Consider the following 13,249-nt stretch of genomic DNA (forward strand, 5'->3'; position numbering starts at 1 on the left):
GGTTGTTCCCTTCCCTGCACCCATAGGCTCCCTGTAACCCTGCATAGGACAAGTGATTACAGAAAATGGATGGATAAAAATAAATAAATTCTGAGTAGATGAATATTTTAAACTGAATGTAATTATATATTAAGAACATTTATTGCAAGTATTATGCTTGTAGTATAATGCAGAATACAAGGATAAAAGAAAAATCTGTAAGAGTTCAAACGCCTGGCCAAACACTACTGGGATCAATTTTAAAATGTTATCTTCTAATCTCCATATTTTCATTTAATTTATCAACTGATTTGAAAATAAGCATTTGTGGCATAAAAATATATGTAAAAATATGCAGAATATACTGCAATTACACAGAGGACAAACAGCACCAATAGCTGCTGAGACGCTTGAAAAAAACTACAAAAAAACTTTATTAATGTAACTTAATATAACAATATGCAAGATGCTTCTAAGTCAGCCAACATTCATTTGGTGAAAATGCACCCTTCACCTGAGGAATCCTGCAGAAATAGGTCCAGTTTACAGGGTGAGTGGCGTTCAGTTCAGATTTGATATTCAGCAAAAACAAACCCCAACGCAGGAAAAACAGTCCCACCAGTGAGTTGACACCATGCTTGCCAGAAGTGGTGGGCGTCGAATTTCCTACGGTTCCTTGCGGTCACAAGGACACGACAGAGTGGGGGGGTCTAGTTGAAGGAGTCATTCCCTCTCTGAGATGTAATTGCATTGGATCAGCCCATTGCAGACTACATAATCCCCTCTAGGTGCCATTATAACACGTTGAGTCACAGAGGAATGGCCCAGTGCGGCTTTCTCCCGCTCTCCTCCGAGAATCGACCGATAACACCTGTAAGGTTGATTCCACTGAGCTGCCAATGATCCCAAGAGTCGTGCTAGAGCCCATGTTAGGCCACGTAATGGGCGCGGGGTCGGCCTGACCCTCCACAGAGGCCACCAGTTGGGCTACGTGACGGAACCACCGAATTGACCCATCTGTAGGTTTCACACCCTGGGAGGGGTAGTGCAGAGAGAAAATGACCGGCCTCTCACCATGGGCTTGCGTGCCTTGTGCTCCACACGTTCCCTCAATTTCATCCAGCACGGCAGGTTGCATGATGGTTACCTGAAGTCTGTTGGGCTCTGCTGCAGCAGACAAGATACCGAAACTGGTCTGCTCCATTGAAATATACAGTGATAGGAGGAGGTAGAAATGCAAGTACAATTTAAAAATGATAAACATAAATCTATCCAGTATCTTTGCTCTTAAAGGAACTTTGTGGCTGAATTTCCATGAGTATGTTCCTTTCAGATTTATTTATTCAAATTCCCCTTGTCCTAATGGGACAGCTTTGTTTAGGCTGTGTACAGCCTCCATATGAATAAAAAATAGATCTGAAATGTATCTGTTGTTGTGTTCAGGGAATAGTTTCATCAAAGCCGCCTGCCTCAACACTGCTTGTTTTTCATACTTTCAAGTCGTCAAATCTACACAGGAATATGCTGCTCCCTTGGATCTTCCTGCCTGTAGCACATCTGAATGGCTTCATGGGGAACCATGTTCCTAAAATTGAGAAATAGGAAGGCGTTTATTCTCAGTTCGGCATCTGGGTCCTCTGTCACCTCTGACTTCTGGTTTCAGTGTCGTCTTATCTTGAATAATTTATCTTGAAAACATGCTTAAGTGAAGCGAGCATCCTGAGTGTTACAGTATGGAGCTTAACGTTTAAACACATAAAACGCTTAAATCTTCAAATTTCCATCTTGAGTGCATTCAGTCAGTTTTCGTAATCTGCAGAGAAGAGCTGCAGTAGATAGAGGCGGTTTAAGAAATGCAGTAATAAAAATATTGTGTTTATGCCAAGAATATCAATTTATTTAATCCATAGCTGTGGGAAATGCTGATTTTTTTTTTAACCTGCCTGAATAAGGTTGTCAAGTAAACATTCTCACCCTGCCTTCAAGAATTCATTGAGACTCTTCTAAAACTGAGACTATTGGATTATTAAAGCAGTGAATATATATGGCTAGGTATAGATTTGTCTTTCATCTGTGAGTGCTGTCTAAAAACATTTGTAAAAGGAAGGTTTCAGAATACATAAAACATAATCAGTTAGTGTCAACTTTTATGTGCATTTTCAAATAATGGGTTGGTTGCCCTAGTGATGGTAAGAATTTGATGGGTTGCATCAAATACTCATTTTCAGGTTTATGTCTTGTTTCAGTATATTTTATTAATCTCCTTTAGTGAGCTGCTTGGTTTTTTACCGTACTTTTACATATTACCATGCAATGGTATTCCCATCTGAATTTAGATTTTTTTCCACATTTTTTCCTATTGAATTTGGACAGATATTGTTGTGGGTGGTAGTAATATATAGAGAAAGCCTGACAGAAAAATAACACAGTAAGGATTAGTGCTAATCTCCGAAGAAAGTGATTTCAATTGTCTTTGGTCCAATAATATTACAGCAAACATATCAGTATGTATTATACATATACATCATATCATGAGCAAAGTAAATTCAGTGGTGATTCCTATCAAGGGTGTGTGTAAGGTTTCAAAATCATCGCCGAGGCCATGGGGATCTTCTGATGCAGTCAGTGAATTTTTTTTTCCTAAAATGAGAACGTTTGAAACATTACTAAATCTTCCCAAATATGGCCCTCTTGCAAAAACATCTGCAAAAGCAAGACCTAAAATCCTCCAGGTTGTCATGGAGAATCCTAGAAAAACATTCGGGGACCTGTAGGCTTCTAATGAGTTGTTCAGTGCTCAGGACTCCAGCATGAGTAGCCAGATCGAAACCAAAGCTCATCAAGAAAATATGCTTATAGGATGCTTATCAGGTTAGCCAAAAACCATTTGCATCATCGTTGAGAGTTTGGAGGCAGAATAGTCTCTTGAAAAGTTTTCATGGCCTGAAACAACCAGAACTTCGTACCAACAGTAAATCACTATCATTTGCTGTTGGCAGTTTATGTCATTATTGAACAAGCAACAGAACTTGTCAGAAGAATTTGTGTATGAGAGGATGGCTGAAAAAGCAGAAAGGAAATGGGTGGTCTATATGTACTGGAAACATTTGGTCATTGCTGTTTTAAGCAGCCAAGCAGCCACAGAGTAAATTCCTTTTCAAATGGTGTTAAAAATAAGACGTGACAATTTTTTTCATGAAGGTTCCCTTATGTTGTACTCAGTATATTTGTTAGTATTCAATATAAGTAAGCAATGAATATCTAAAAGATTTTGAAAAATGGCACAGGGCTATGGTTCTGTTTAAGGAATGGCTTTATAATACATTTAAAAAAATCACTGACAGTCCAGGTTTTAAAGCTGCACATCCAGGTTAAGGTCAAAGAGATGTCATAATTTAATAAAAGTAAGCTGTACGGCAAAGTACATCAGAAATATGAACATCAAACAGAACCTCTATCACTTAACAGTGAAAAAAATATATTTTCAAATACCAGGTGGGCACTTGATATATTTATATTAATGATTCATTTCAAGCGAAGAACTTCCCATAATTTCCTCCACATTCCCTGCTATATGTGGGACCTGTTCATTCTATACTAAGAAAACTGTTTAGTTCTATATATTCAATAATCATTTTCGTGACTAAACACGTCCAAATAACAGCCCACTCAGAACATCATCTTCTGGATGAAAAGGATAAGTATGCTGGGTTTGGATCACGAACCAAATTCAAAGATAAGAGGAATCATGCATGCCACCCACTGAGCTCAGTTTTACCTAGTAAGTCGGGGGGGGGGGGGGGGAGAGACTAAGCCCTGAGCGTTAACTGAAGATCTCGGCGTGACACCGTAAATTTGCGAGCTGGCAGAGCGGCGTGCCTTGCGCAGCTCTACGGCAAATCGCGGCGTTAGCGATATTCTGCAGCGGTGACCCGAGGTCTCGCACGGAAATCATTCAGCGGCTCGATAACTGGCACGAGAGCGTTAGCGCGCGCAAAGCGGGCTTCGGCGAGGCGCGCCAAGTCGATGGCCGGCTAATAGCCGACGCGTTCGTTTCAGGTGTGCCGTGGGACAAATGGCGAGAGCAATAACATCGACGCGACATTTAGTTTTACACCTCGTGCGCCTCCACGACACGCCGGATTAATTTGCGGACGTGTCACTGTAGCGCTGTCAGTCATCTGACGCTGTTAATCTAACGCCGTGGTGAGTGATGCCGCTCCGCTTCGCAAACCTCAGCCCGTTCGGCCGCTCCGTCTGTGGAGGAAGGAAGGATCCGTCAGAGCAGATGTAAGATGTTCCTGAATGTTCTTAGACTCGTCTTATATCACTCCCGTCCCCCCCCTTATCTCAGCATGTGCTGCGCGCAGTTTGCTGGCTATTTCGGACACGCATTTGCCAAAATGGTCCCTGCATAATTAAAATACGCCAATTTAAATATATATTTTTTTCTTTTTTGAAAAGCTGCTTTTTATGCTTGAGGATAGAATGGGCAAAAAGCTTTTACCTTTTGCCTCAAATTAAAGTTGCATTTTTAATTTTTTCTTTAATTCATGTGGATGTTCAAACCAGGGGTCACCAACGTCTGTGAAACAGAGTTACTTCACGGGTACTGAGCCATACGAAGGGCTACCAGTTTGAAACGACCTCCTAAACTTATCTAAACTTCATTTATGATAAACATGTTTTAAATGCTTTTTTATTAGATATTGTCATTTTCAAAATTAAAATGTGATTAAAGATTAAAGAAGAATAGAAACAGGATAAAATTACATTTTAGACGCTGCTCACTGGTGAGTTGTACTATTTTTAGAACAGGTCCGCGGGCGACTCATGTGGTCCTTGGGGGCATCCTGGTGCCTGTGGGCACCATGTTGGTGACCCCTGCTTTAGAGTCTTTTGTAAGACCATGTATCTACAGCAACATCAGGAGGTATTGTGCCGTGAAAAACATATTCATTTATTACGGGGACTCCTTCCTTAATTTTCCAATTCTCCTGTTCCCAGGAAGCTTTAGGAATCCTTTAACTAGACAAAATGATCTCTGTTTATAAAATCCATTCATCGTCTTTTCCTTTTGAGGATTGAGGCATTAAGTTTAAAATTCCACAGGGAAAGTAAAAATTCCAGGTGCATAATTGTTATTATCCTTCTGGGAGGGTGGCAATGGCTATTTTATTTTACAGCTCAATATTTTTCACTTAAGACATTAGTGGAACTGCACAAAAGATAATTTATTTTCTGCAGAGCTTAAAATCTTTTCCTCCCAGTACTGAATCTTACTAGGAAGCAGGAGGTATTGGACGGTGTTACCCTTCGTGTACACATAATTCATTTATTCATATTCGCAATATCAGTGTACCATCCTAAGGCACATTTGTTTCAAATTCATAATGCGCTAATCTGCTTTTCCTAAGCATCACGCAAGTGGAAGAATCAGTGGGAGCTTGCTAATATGTACCTACTATAAAGATGCAACTTGGCTGGTCTGCTGTGCAGGCATGCTGCTTTTTTTGGGGGGGGGGGGGGTGTTTAAGCATTCTGCGGCAGCAGATAAAAGTGAAATTCGGCTCTCATTTTGATCTTCAGCTGATACTGTTGTGTAGCAAGAAATAACCACCTGCACAGCCTTTCATCTTCAGGAATTACTTCAGCTACACATGTATGTTTCTTACGTGCTTTTGACTGGCAGTGCTGCATGATATTATGCAGCCGGAGAGATTTTGCACTCGTCTTTGCTTTTCCCATCTTCTGCTTCAATTTCTGGCATAAGGTAAATGTTCCCTAGTATTGTAAGAGGAATGAGGTGGGGGCAGAGGGGCAGGGTAGCCAGACTTGTGAATTGAGCGAAATTGTAGCTCAGGTTTGACACACGCGCTGTCGTTCGCAGATTATTACTCATATGGGAAGTTGACAATTTAACTCCAGTATCATTTCCAGTCCACTCTGGGGATTCGTCTGCTAGGTTCTTGGGGCCATTTTTATTGCTTGATGTAGCCCAGCGCGGTTGCTTATTTCCTGTGTTCATTAATGTTGATTTGATTCCCACAGCCTTAAGTTTCCTTCCCTTGATTAAAATACATTTTGGACTCTTTGGGTTAAGCTGTGCTCTCTTTAGTCTGAGATTTGGGACTGGGAGGGGTATGTCTATGTGTCTCTTGCCACATGAGCACACCTGGTGTCACACTGTCAGATTCTGCATAACCTATTAAAGAGATATTCATCTTCCTGACATTTGACTAAGCAAGCCCCCGCTGTCTCCATCTGGGCAACAAACAAAATAACACCAATATAGCAAAACAAATCGAAAAAAAAAAAGAATTATCTGTCACCAGTATTTTTTAGTGTTGTGAACAAATACTGAGTGCTGTGAATTAAATTTGTTCGAAACAGTTTTGTTCTGTTGCCAGGATGTGTTTTGTTCCATTGTACCGTAAACGTGCTGGAAGGAGCGCGAACAGTGGGCCCTGGGAATGGGTGTGGCCAGGGCAGGGCGCTGTGATTCAGGCTGGGCCGGATTTCTCAGCCAAACCTTGCTGCTCCAGCCAGACCAAAGACACCAAGGGCAGCAATTAATCCAAGTACTGAGATTTCCCCTTGTAATGGGCATCTATTTACTGTTGTGCAGCCAGACCGGCACTCACTCTTATTTGTTCTTGGTAACATTCAGATTTACTCTGTTGAGGAGGGATCAGACCAGTCCATTGGGTGGCTGTTTACCCATTGTTTTGTTTATGCAGACCTGGATTTTCTGCTCTGTTAAATTAAGGAGATAATTAAGTGTCTCTCTTTCTATGTACAATATTTACATACTAGGTTGTGATGCAGAATAAACAGATAAATAAGCTGAATGCTGCGAGGTCAGCTTGATGGTCAACCCATGTATTTTAGGGCCAGGGACAGCATTATTCCGCTGTCGGGAAAAGTAACATTTTCAGAGCGACATAGCTTTTTGTTACGGTCTGGTAGACAGTTCATTACTTCAAAGATGGAAATACACAAATTCAATTAAATATTGCCGCTATTTGACCTGTATGGGTTCTGTAAAAAAAAAAAAATGTGCCAGTGTTACAATAGCGTGACAGAAATGGTATATCATTTGACAAATAAAAAATTACTCTATTAAACATGCTCGACCTGCTCTCTCCTGAGTAAAAGAACTGAATTCTCTATCTTGGACAGCACATATTTTTCTTGGAGTCGTAACCTTTGTTCCCATTATAGAATCGTATTTGGTTTTCTTTGAGCAATACCATGCATTGTTATCATGGTACTTACATAATATATCCAGCAATTTAAAAATCTTTAGAGATTCAGATAGTCAGTCTGTTTTCTTCCAACAAAATGAAAGCAGTAAATTGTTTTCGTATTGGATTTTATTTCTGTTCTGTGCATGTGTCCTGCATTTTTTTCCTATACACATGAGTAATACTGCAGATTGTTGGAACCCGTGTAAACTAAATCACAGTTTCGCAGCTAAAACAGTTTACATGAAAGAGAATAGCAGATATCACATTCATGATGTTTTCTACTGAATATTTAATGACTCTTCATGAAACTGCAAAACAAAAGCAGTAAACAGCAAGTGGCCCGATACACAGATTATTGAGATGATTGCCGAAACATTGCTCAGTTGTCATTCAGATTTCAAGCTTTCTCACCTCCCAAAAGTGTGTGTTTGGTAATTATTATCACTAAAGCATCAGTTTTTGTAAATTTTGAACTACAGGTATAGCCTTACAACCTTAGCGTGGTGAATTCAGTGGCACCTGTTGCTGTATTTTTTGTGTGTTTGTGCATGTGTGTGTTTGTTTGTGTGGATAAGTTTATATTACTTTGTTGGGACCAAATGTCCCCCATAATGTAATAAAGACCTGTTTTTGACATTGAGAGGACCGTTTTTTGGGTCCCCACAAAGATCTGTGAATGCAATCAAAGGTGTTAAGGTCGTCATGTTGGGTTTCCCCCATAGAAATGAATAGACAGTCCCCACAAAGGTATAAATACAAACCTGTGTGTGTGTGTGTGTGTCTGTGTGTGTATGTGCCCCATGATGGGCCGGTTCCCCAAGCTTCCTGGGGTGGGCATTGGATAAGAGGTTATGGAGGATGAACGAAACGCATATAAATTCTGGAAATCTAAGGAATAATCAGGTTGTTTTCTCACTCCAGAAAAGGTCACATCTGCCTTGGCAATAGTGGGAGGAAGCTGTGAAATATTCTCTCAATCTCTGGAGAGTGCCATGTCGTTATCTGATTTTCTTAATTTCTCTCTCTAAACAGACCTCACAGTTTGGTGTCCCTGTGCGACAGTAAGAGGGCTTTTCCTTCTGGCATCCTGGCCGATTGCAGACTCCTAATCTCCCTCTGCTCCTGGCTGAACTTGTGCCAGCCTTTATTTTATGAAATATTAATACAATATATACTAATTTATTGAGTGAACAGTGCATCCTCTGCTGCAAAGGCCATATGGTCTTTGTTGTAATTACTACTGCGCTGCAACTGGTTATTTACATTCTGAATTCTGCTTTGGCCTTTTGGTACATTGCCCTTTGTGCACAGTATATTTCTGATAACCTCATCACTGTCATCCCTGAGTACATCACTACTGACCTCATTGCTGCTGTCCTAGAGTACGCTGCTGGTCACCTCATTGTTGCAGTCTTTGCATTCCCTTGCATTCTGTCACAAACACAGTACCCGGAGGAGTGTTGTAAACCCTGGGGTTATTTTCATGGGGATGATATTGGTTCAGCATGAGCACATGACTAGTCAACCAAAAACAAACTACCCAAGACATGAACATGGTTACAGAAGAGCAGAGATGGAAATTCCAGGTCCATAAAGTAAAGGTCCAGACCAAGATTTTGTTTCAACCAACCAGTTGAGCATAAAGAGTCTGGATTTTTACTTCCTGGACCTGGAATTTGCACCCTTGCAGACGAGTGACAATGAAAAGGAGCAGTGCGCAGAGCTAAACTTCAGGCTGGTTGGCTGAGGCTTCACTCATGGTTTTAAACGACCAGTGAGGAAGTGAGATGCTCACCTGTAATGAACAATATGCTCTATAAACCACCTTGGAAATAAGAAACCCAGAAGTTCACCCAGCCGCATGCAATGAGCTGGTTGTCATTTTAAAGTGCAGTGTCAGATGTATGTAAATCACCTGAAGCTTGTGGAGGTGCCAGAGTACCAGGCTCCCTCCAACTCTGATTAAGCCAAAGGTCTTTTTTATAGCTCAACTTTGAGGTCCCCTCTCCCTTGATGAAGGATGTACTTTACAAGGTCCTTCTTTCAAAGTACTTTCGCAGGGAAATCCTGATCATCCCTGTAGACTAATCCAGAGTACAGGGTACTGAAGAGCCACCAGGAGACATTATATCCCATCATGGTTTTTTTATTGCAGGTATTTGTCAACTTTATTCAAGATGACAAGGAGACAAATTGTTTTATTGCCATAATTAAAAGCCTGTCTTTGATCAAATTAAAAAAAATAGATTTTTTTTTTGGTTGCTTCATAGATTAAATTAGTAGATGATTTCCTGCTGATACCATGAATCTTCTTTCCTTGCTAATTTATTTGAAGACTGAGAAAGACTGAGCTGCCAAACTCTCTTGATTTCTCCCGCCATTATGGTCAAAAGAAATTCGAAGACCTTTTGAAGTACCAGCGTTATGTGATGACACATAACGCTGAAACTGATGTTGAAACAAGTCCTGATATGATTTAATCTTAGTCAAAAGTCTGAGGAGACGGTACAGAGCAGGCCTTTGTGGTGTATTCGCTGGAATGTAACAACTGGGTTTAATGGACATAGATAATAAAAAAAATCCAAACCAGATTAGTCATTTTCAGGCTATGAATTTGACAGCTGATATTCTCTTCTTAATTTTATTGTTATTTGATTTTTTTTAAATCACTGTGGATGCCTGGTATCCATAGAGATGGCCGTCCTTGAGAATGCCCTGTATTCTGCCAGATTCTTTAGGCTATCCACATTGTATGGTCATTGTTTTCACGATCGATTATATTCAAGAAATGAAGTAGAAAACAAGTCTTCAGCAGCACCAAAGTACAAAGATGTCAGTACTCTTTCTGTCTTGTGTCTTCATTGTCCCACTTCCATGTCCATAATCAGTCGCAGGAAATACTGCATTCTGAACAATTTTCATCATAGGTCTCATGGATGAGTGTGTATTCAGTGTCCTTCATCAGAGCTCTGCCAGATATGTGGCATTTTTCTTGACTGTTGGACTCTCTGTTTCTCCAGCTGGTCCAAGGAGACAAACACTGACTATAACCTCTATCTTTACACCATCAGGACTTACGCTATCTGTTGATCCTGTGATCATTGCCACGGGTTTCTTATCAATTAGCTGTAGCCTCATTTTTCCACTCTATGCTTTAACTTCCTTAGCAATATCTTCAGATCTTATTCATTTTCTTGATATAAGTCGGGTGTCATCACATTACTAATATTCCATCCAAATAGGCTGAAATGCACTGGAAATGAATTTGGAGTCTGGAGTACCTCATGAATGAATTATCCATAGTGCTGACTCTTTGGTCCTCCTTCAGTAAATCCTCATTCCCATCATTTCCACTCTGCAAAGATGAGTTGTGTATACTTTGGCATGACTCAAGAACTTTATACCAAGTCTGACAGGAATGTAAATAGTGTTCCTATAATTAATTGTCAGCGCTTTGCCATTCAGTGACACTAAATTGGGGACCACTGCAAAATGAAAGTGCAGTGGGAAACAATCAGGCACTAAATAATTGTGTTATTTTTTATGTTGGTTTTGTTATAACTAGATATGGAACATTCAGTTCCTCCTTTGCCTGACACAGAGAGTAAGAGAAATGGCTGCTTCATGGAATCGTGGAAAGAATCATTTTGATTCATGCATTATTAGTTATGAAAGAGACCTTTTGCATTGAGGCAAGGGCATAAATACTCGTTCTCTCTCCTTTCTTCATACTATTGAATTCAAATTAAATTCTGTGAAGCCTTTGTGACAGAATGTAACTAAACAAGTTATTGAAATAATATGGCCGTAAGCTCTGTGATAAATATCCTGTGTTTTTAAATTACCTTGCTTTGGCTCACATTAGAGTATAATGACTGCATTATTAAATATTTAACAGAACTTTGGAAGCCAGATTCGCTGATGATTTCACAACAGTTGCACTTTGCCGAAACTCTCAGCATAACAATGTTTTACAGGAATACTAGTGTTGTTTTGAAAGGGGCGGATAGAAACTAATCTGTAATTTTAAAGATTAGTGGATGCTACCTTACAAAGTTCAAAGCTTGCATGATTGTTGGTTGCCCTGGCTCAGCGTGGTGTCAGAATCCAGCGTGTGATATTTTTTTCCCATTAATATTGGCTGGTATGTGGAGGTTAATTATGTTGCCTCCACACTCAGGGTTCTGGGGCTGTTCCTACTCTTTGATCTCTGCATGCATTAGTATGTATGGCGCTGGTTCACCACCAAGCTTCCAGCATTTCCTCTAATGCTGCTAATGCTCTTAGGTTGACCGGAGCAGGGATCTGTCTCTCTTACATGTGTCTTTACCAGGTTCATACATTAAACCTGCGGAGATCCGCCATTTTTGGCCTTGTGCCAAGCACCCTGACAGATCGGGAACAGATTCTTAGAGTTCCATAATAGTCAAGCATGATTTGAAATATTGTGAAACCCTTTACTTAGCAGCTGAAGAAATTGTACTAGGAAACTAATTGCTTTCCAAAAATCAGATAATATTAATTCCCACGTTTGATATCTGCTGGGGCATTTTGAGATGATATTGATCCAGATGAATCTCTGTTACTGGGTCCGACGGTGCTTATTTCTAATATAAAGAAAAAAAGAAGAGAAAGATGTTAAAAACACCGAGAAAAAATATAGGCCCAGTGTCTGATACTGTCAGCCGTTAGTTGTAAGTCTGCCATAAGTTATTGCAAGTTTTATAGGTCAACGTGCCTTGTTGGTATTTTATCTTAATTAGTTTTTCATGTGTTGTCTGTCGTGGCAGCGATGTAACCATTGTTGGATAGTAGAAAAAGATAGAAAAAAAATTTCCTTGAACTTTGTTAGCTACTGTTCAGGTAATTCAACATGGGATAAAACTCATTATATTAGAGTTTTACGTCAGCTGTGTGTGTATGTTTGCGTGTGTTTGTGTGTATCTGTGCAGACCGCTTCTTCTCGCGTTGTCTTTTGAATCTTAATTATAGTTTTTAGCCTCCAGCAGCAGCACTTGTGAGTATTCTGTCACTCTCTTTTGCCGGTGGGGATTTTACAGCGCCGATGGAGCGGTTTAGCTGTCAGTCGCATGTGAGTGTAGGACAGGCGGCGTAAATATGTGCCCTGGTATCACCCCATTGGCATGATTGTGGGATTGAGAGTCGGGGATGCCAGGGTGAAATGTAATTCCGGTAATTAAATTATTTGCAGTGTCATCGCACATTCTCCCCTCTTTTAAAACTCTGATGCTCTCTTTCATTGTAATTCATAATATAAATATGTATCATATCTGTTTGCCTTTTAATGGAAATTTTCGTGAATGGAGGTGCTGGGATTTTAACCTGAATGATAATTTTATTCGACTGCTGAAAGGGCTTATTTTACCCTTCTTCTACTAAACATTGATGTTCTCCCTTAAAAGGACCATGCTGCCATGTTCACAATAGACCAAGCACTGATGTGAAACTGAAACCTGCTAATTGCAGTGAATTTGTAAGCCCTGGTAATCACTGTCTCTGTGAGCTGCAAACCAAAAATCTAGGTAGGATTTTGAAACACAATAGATATTGGTCTCATAATGCAGTAGATGATTCAATTATATTATTAAGAATTTGGACGCAAGACCCAAAGCACATTAGTCGCTGATCAGCCTTAGTGTATTTGGAATTGATCTGTCCAGAACTAATTTCTCTAAGGCTTTTCGCCCAGGGCAGACGTAACTATTGGTGTGTGTGCAGTGACCTGGTTGAGTTCTCTGCTCACCGGAGGAGGGACAGAGAGCTCACCGTTCACTGTGGTTTATGGGAGTTTTACTTGCACAAAAATGTTCTGAAGGCAGATGGAAAAATGATTGGTTCTGAGAGATGATGACATTGTAGAAGAGGTGGGTCCAAGCAACTAGAGGAGGTAGGACCAAGACATCTGATTGGTTGGTTCCGCTTAATTGCTTGGACCCACCTCATTTACAATCTGATTGGATATCTCCCTGAACCAGTCATTTTTCCTTCTGCCCTCAGAA

General features: G+C 40.3%; 1 protein-coding gene across 5 annotated transcripts in view; it reads left to right on the top strand.

Moving 5' to 3' along the window:
• Positions 1-13,249, top strand: part of csmd3b (CUB and Sushi multiple domains 3b) — a 349,538-nt gene that overhangs the window by 48,124 nt on the left and 288,165 nt on the right. Inside the window, exon 1 of one of the 5 annotated variants that reach the window (XM_072705596.1) lies at positions 3,981-4,269. The exons of the other annotated variants lie outside the window; for them this stretch is intronic. Coding sequence (XP_072561697.1) covers positions 4,193-4,269 — 77 coding nt within the window. The 5' untranslated portion in view covers positions 3,981-4,192. Of the gene's footprint in view, positions 1-3,980; positions 4,270-13,249 lie in introns of those variants that run through there. 5 annotated transcript variants of the gene reach the window in all.

This window comes from Paramormyrops kingsleyae, chromosome 23, assembly GCF_048594095.1.
Source record: "Paramormyrops kingsleyae isolate MSU_618 chromosome 23, PKINGS_0.4, whole genome shotgun sequence".
Taxonomy (NCBI): Eukaryota; Metazoa; Chordata; class Actinopteri; order Osteoglossiformes; family Mormyridae; genus Paramormyrops; species Paramormyrops kingsleyae.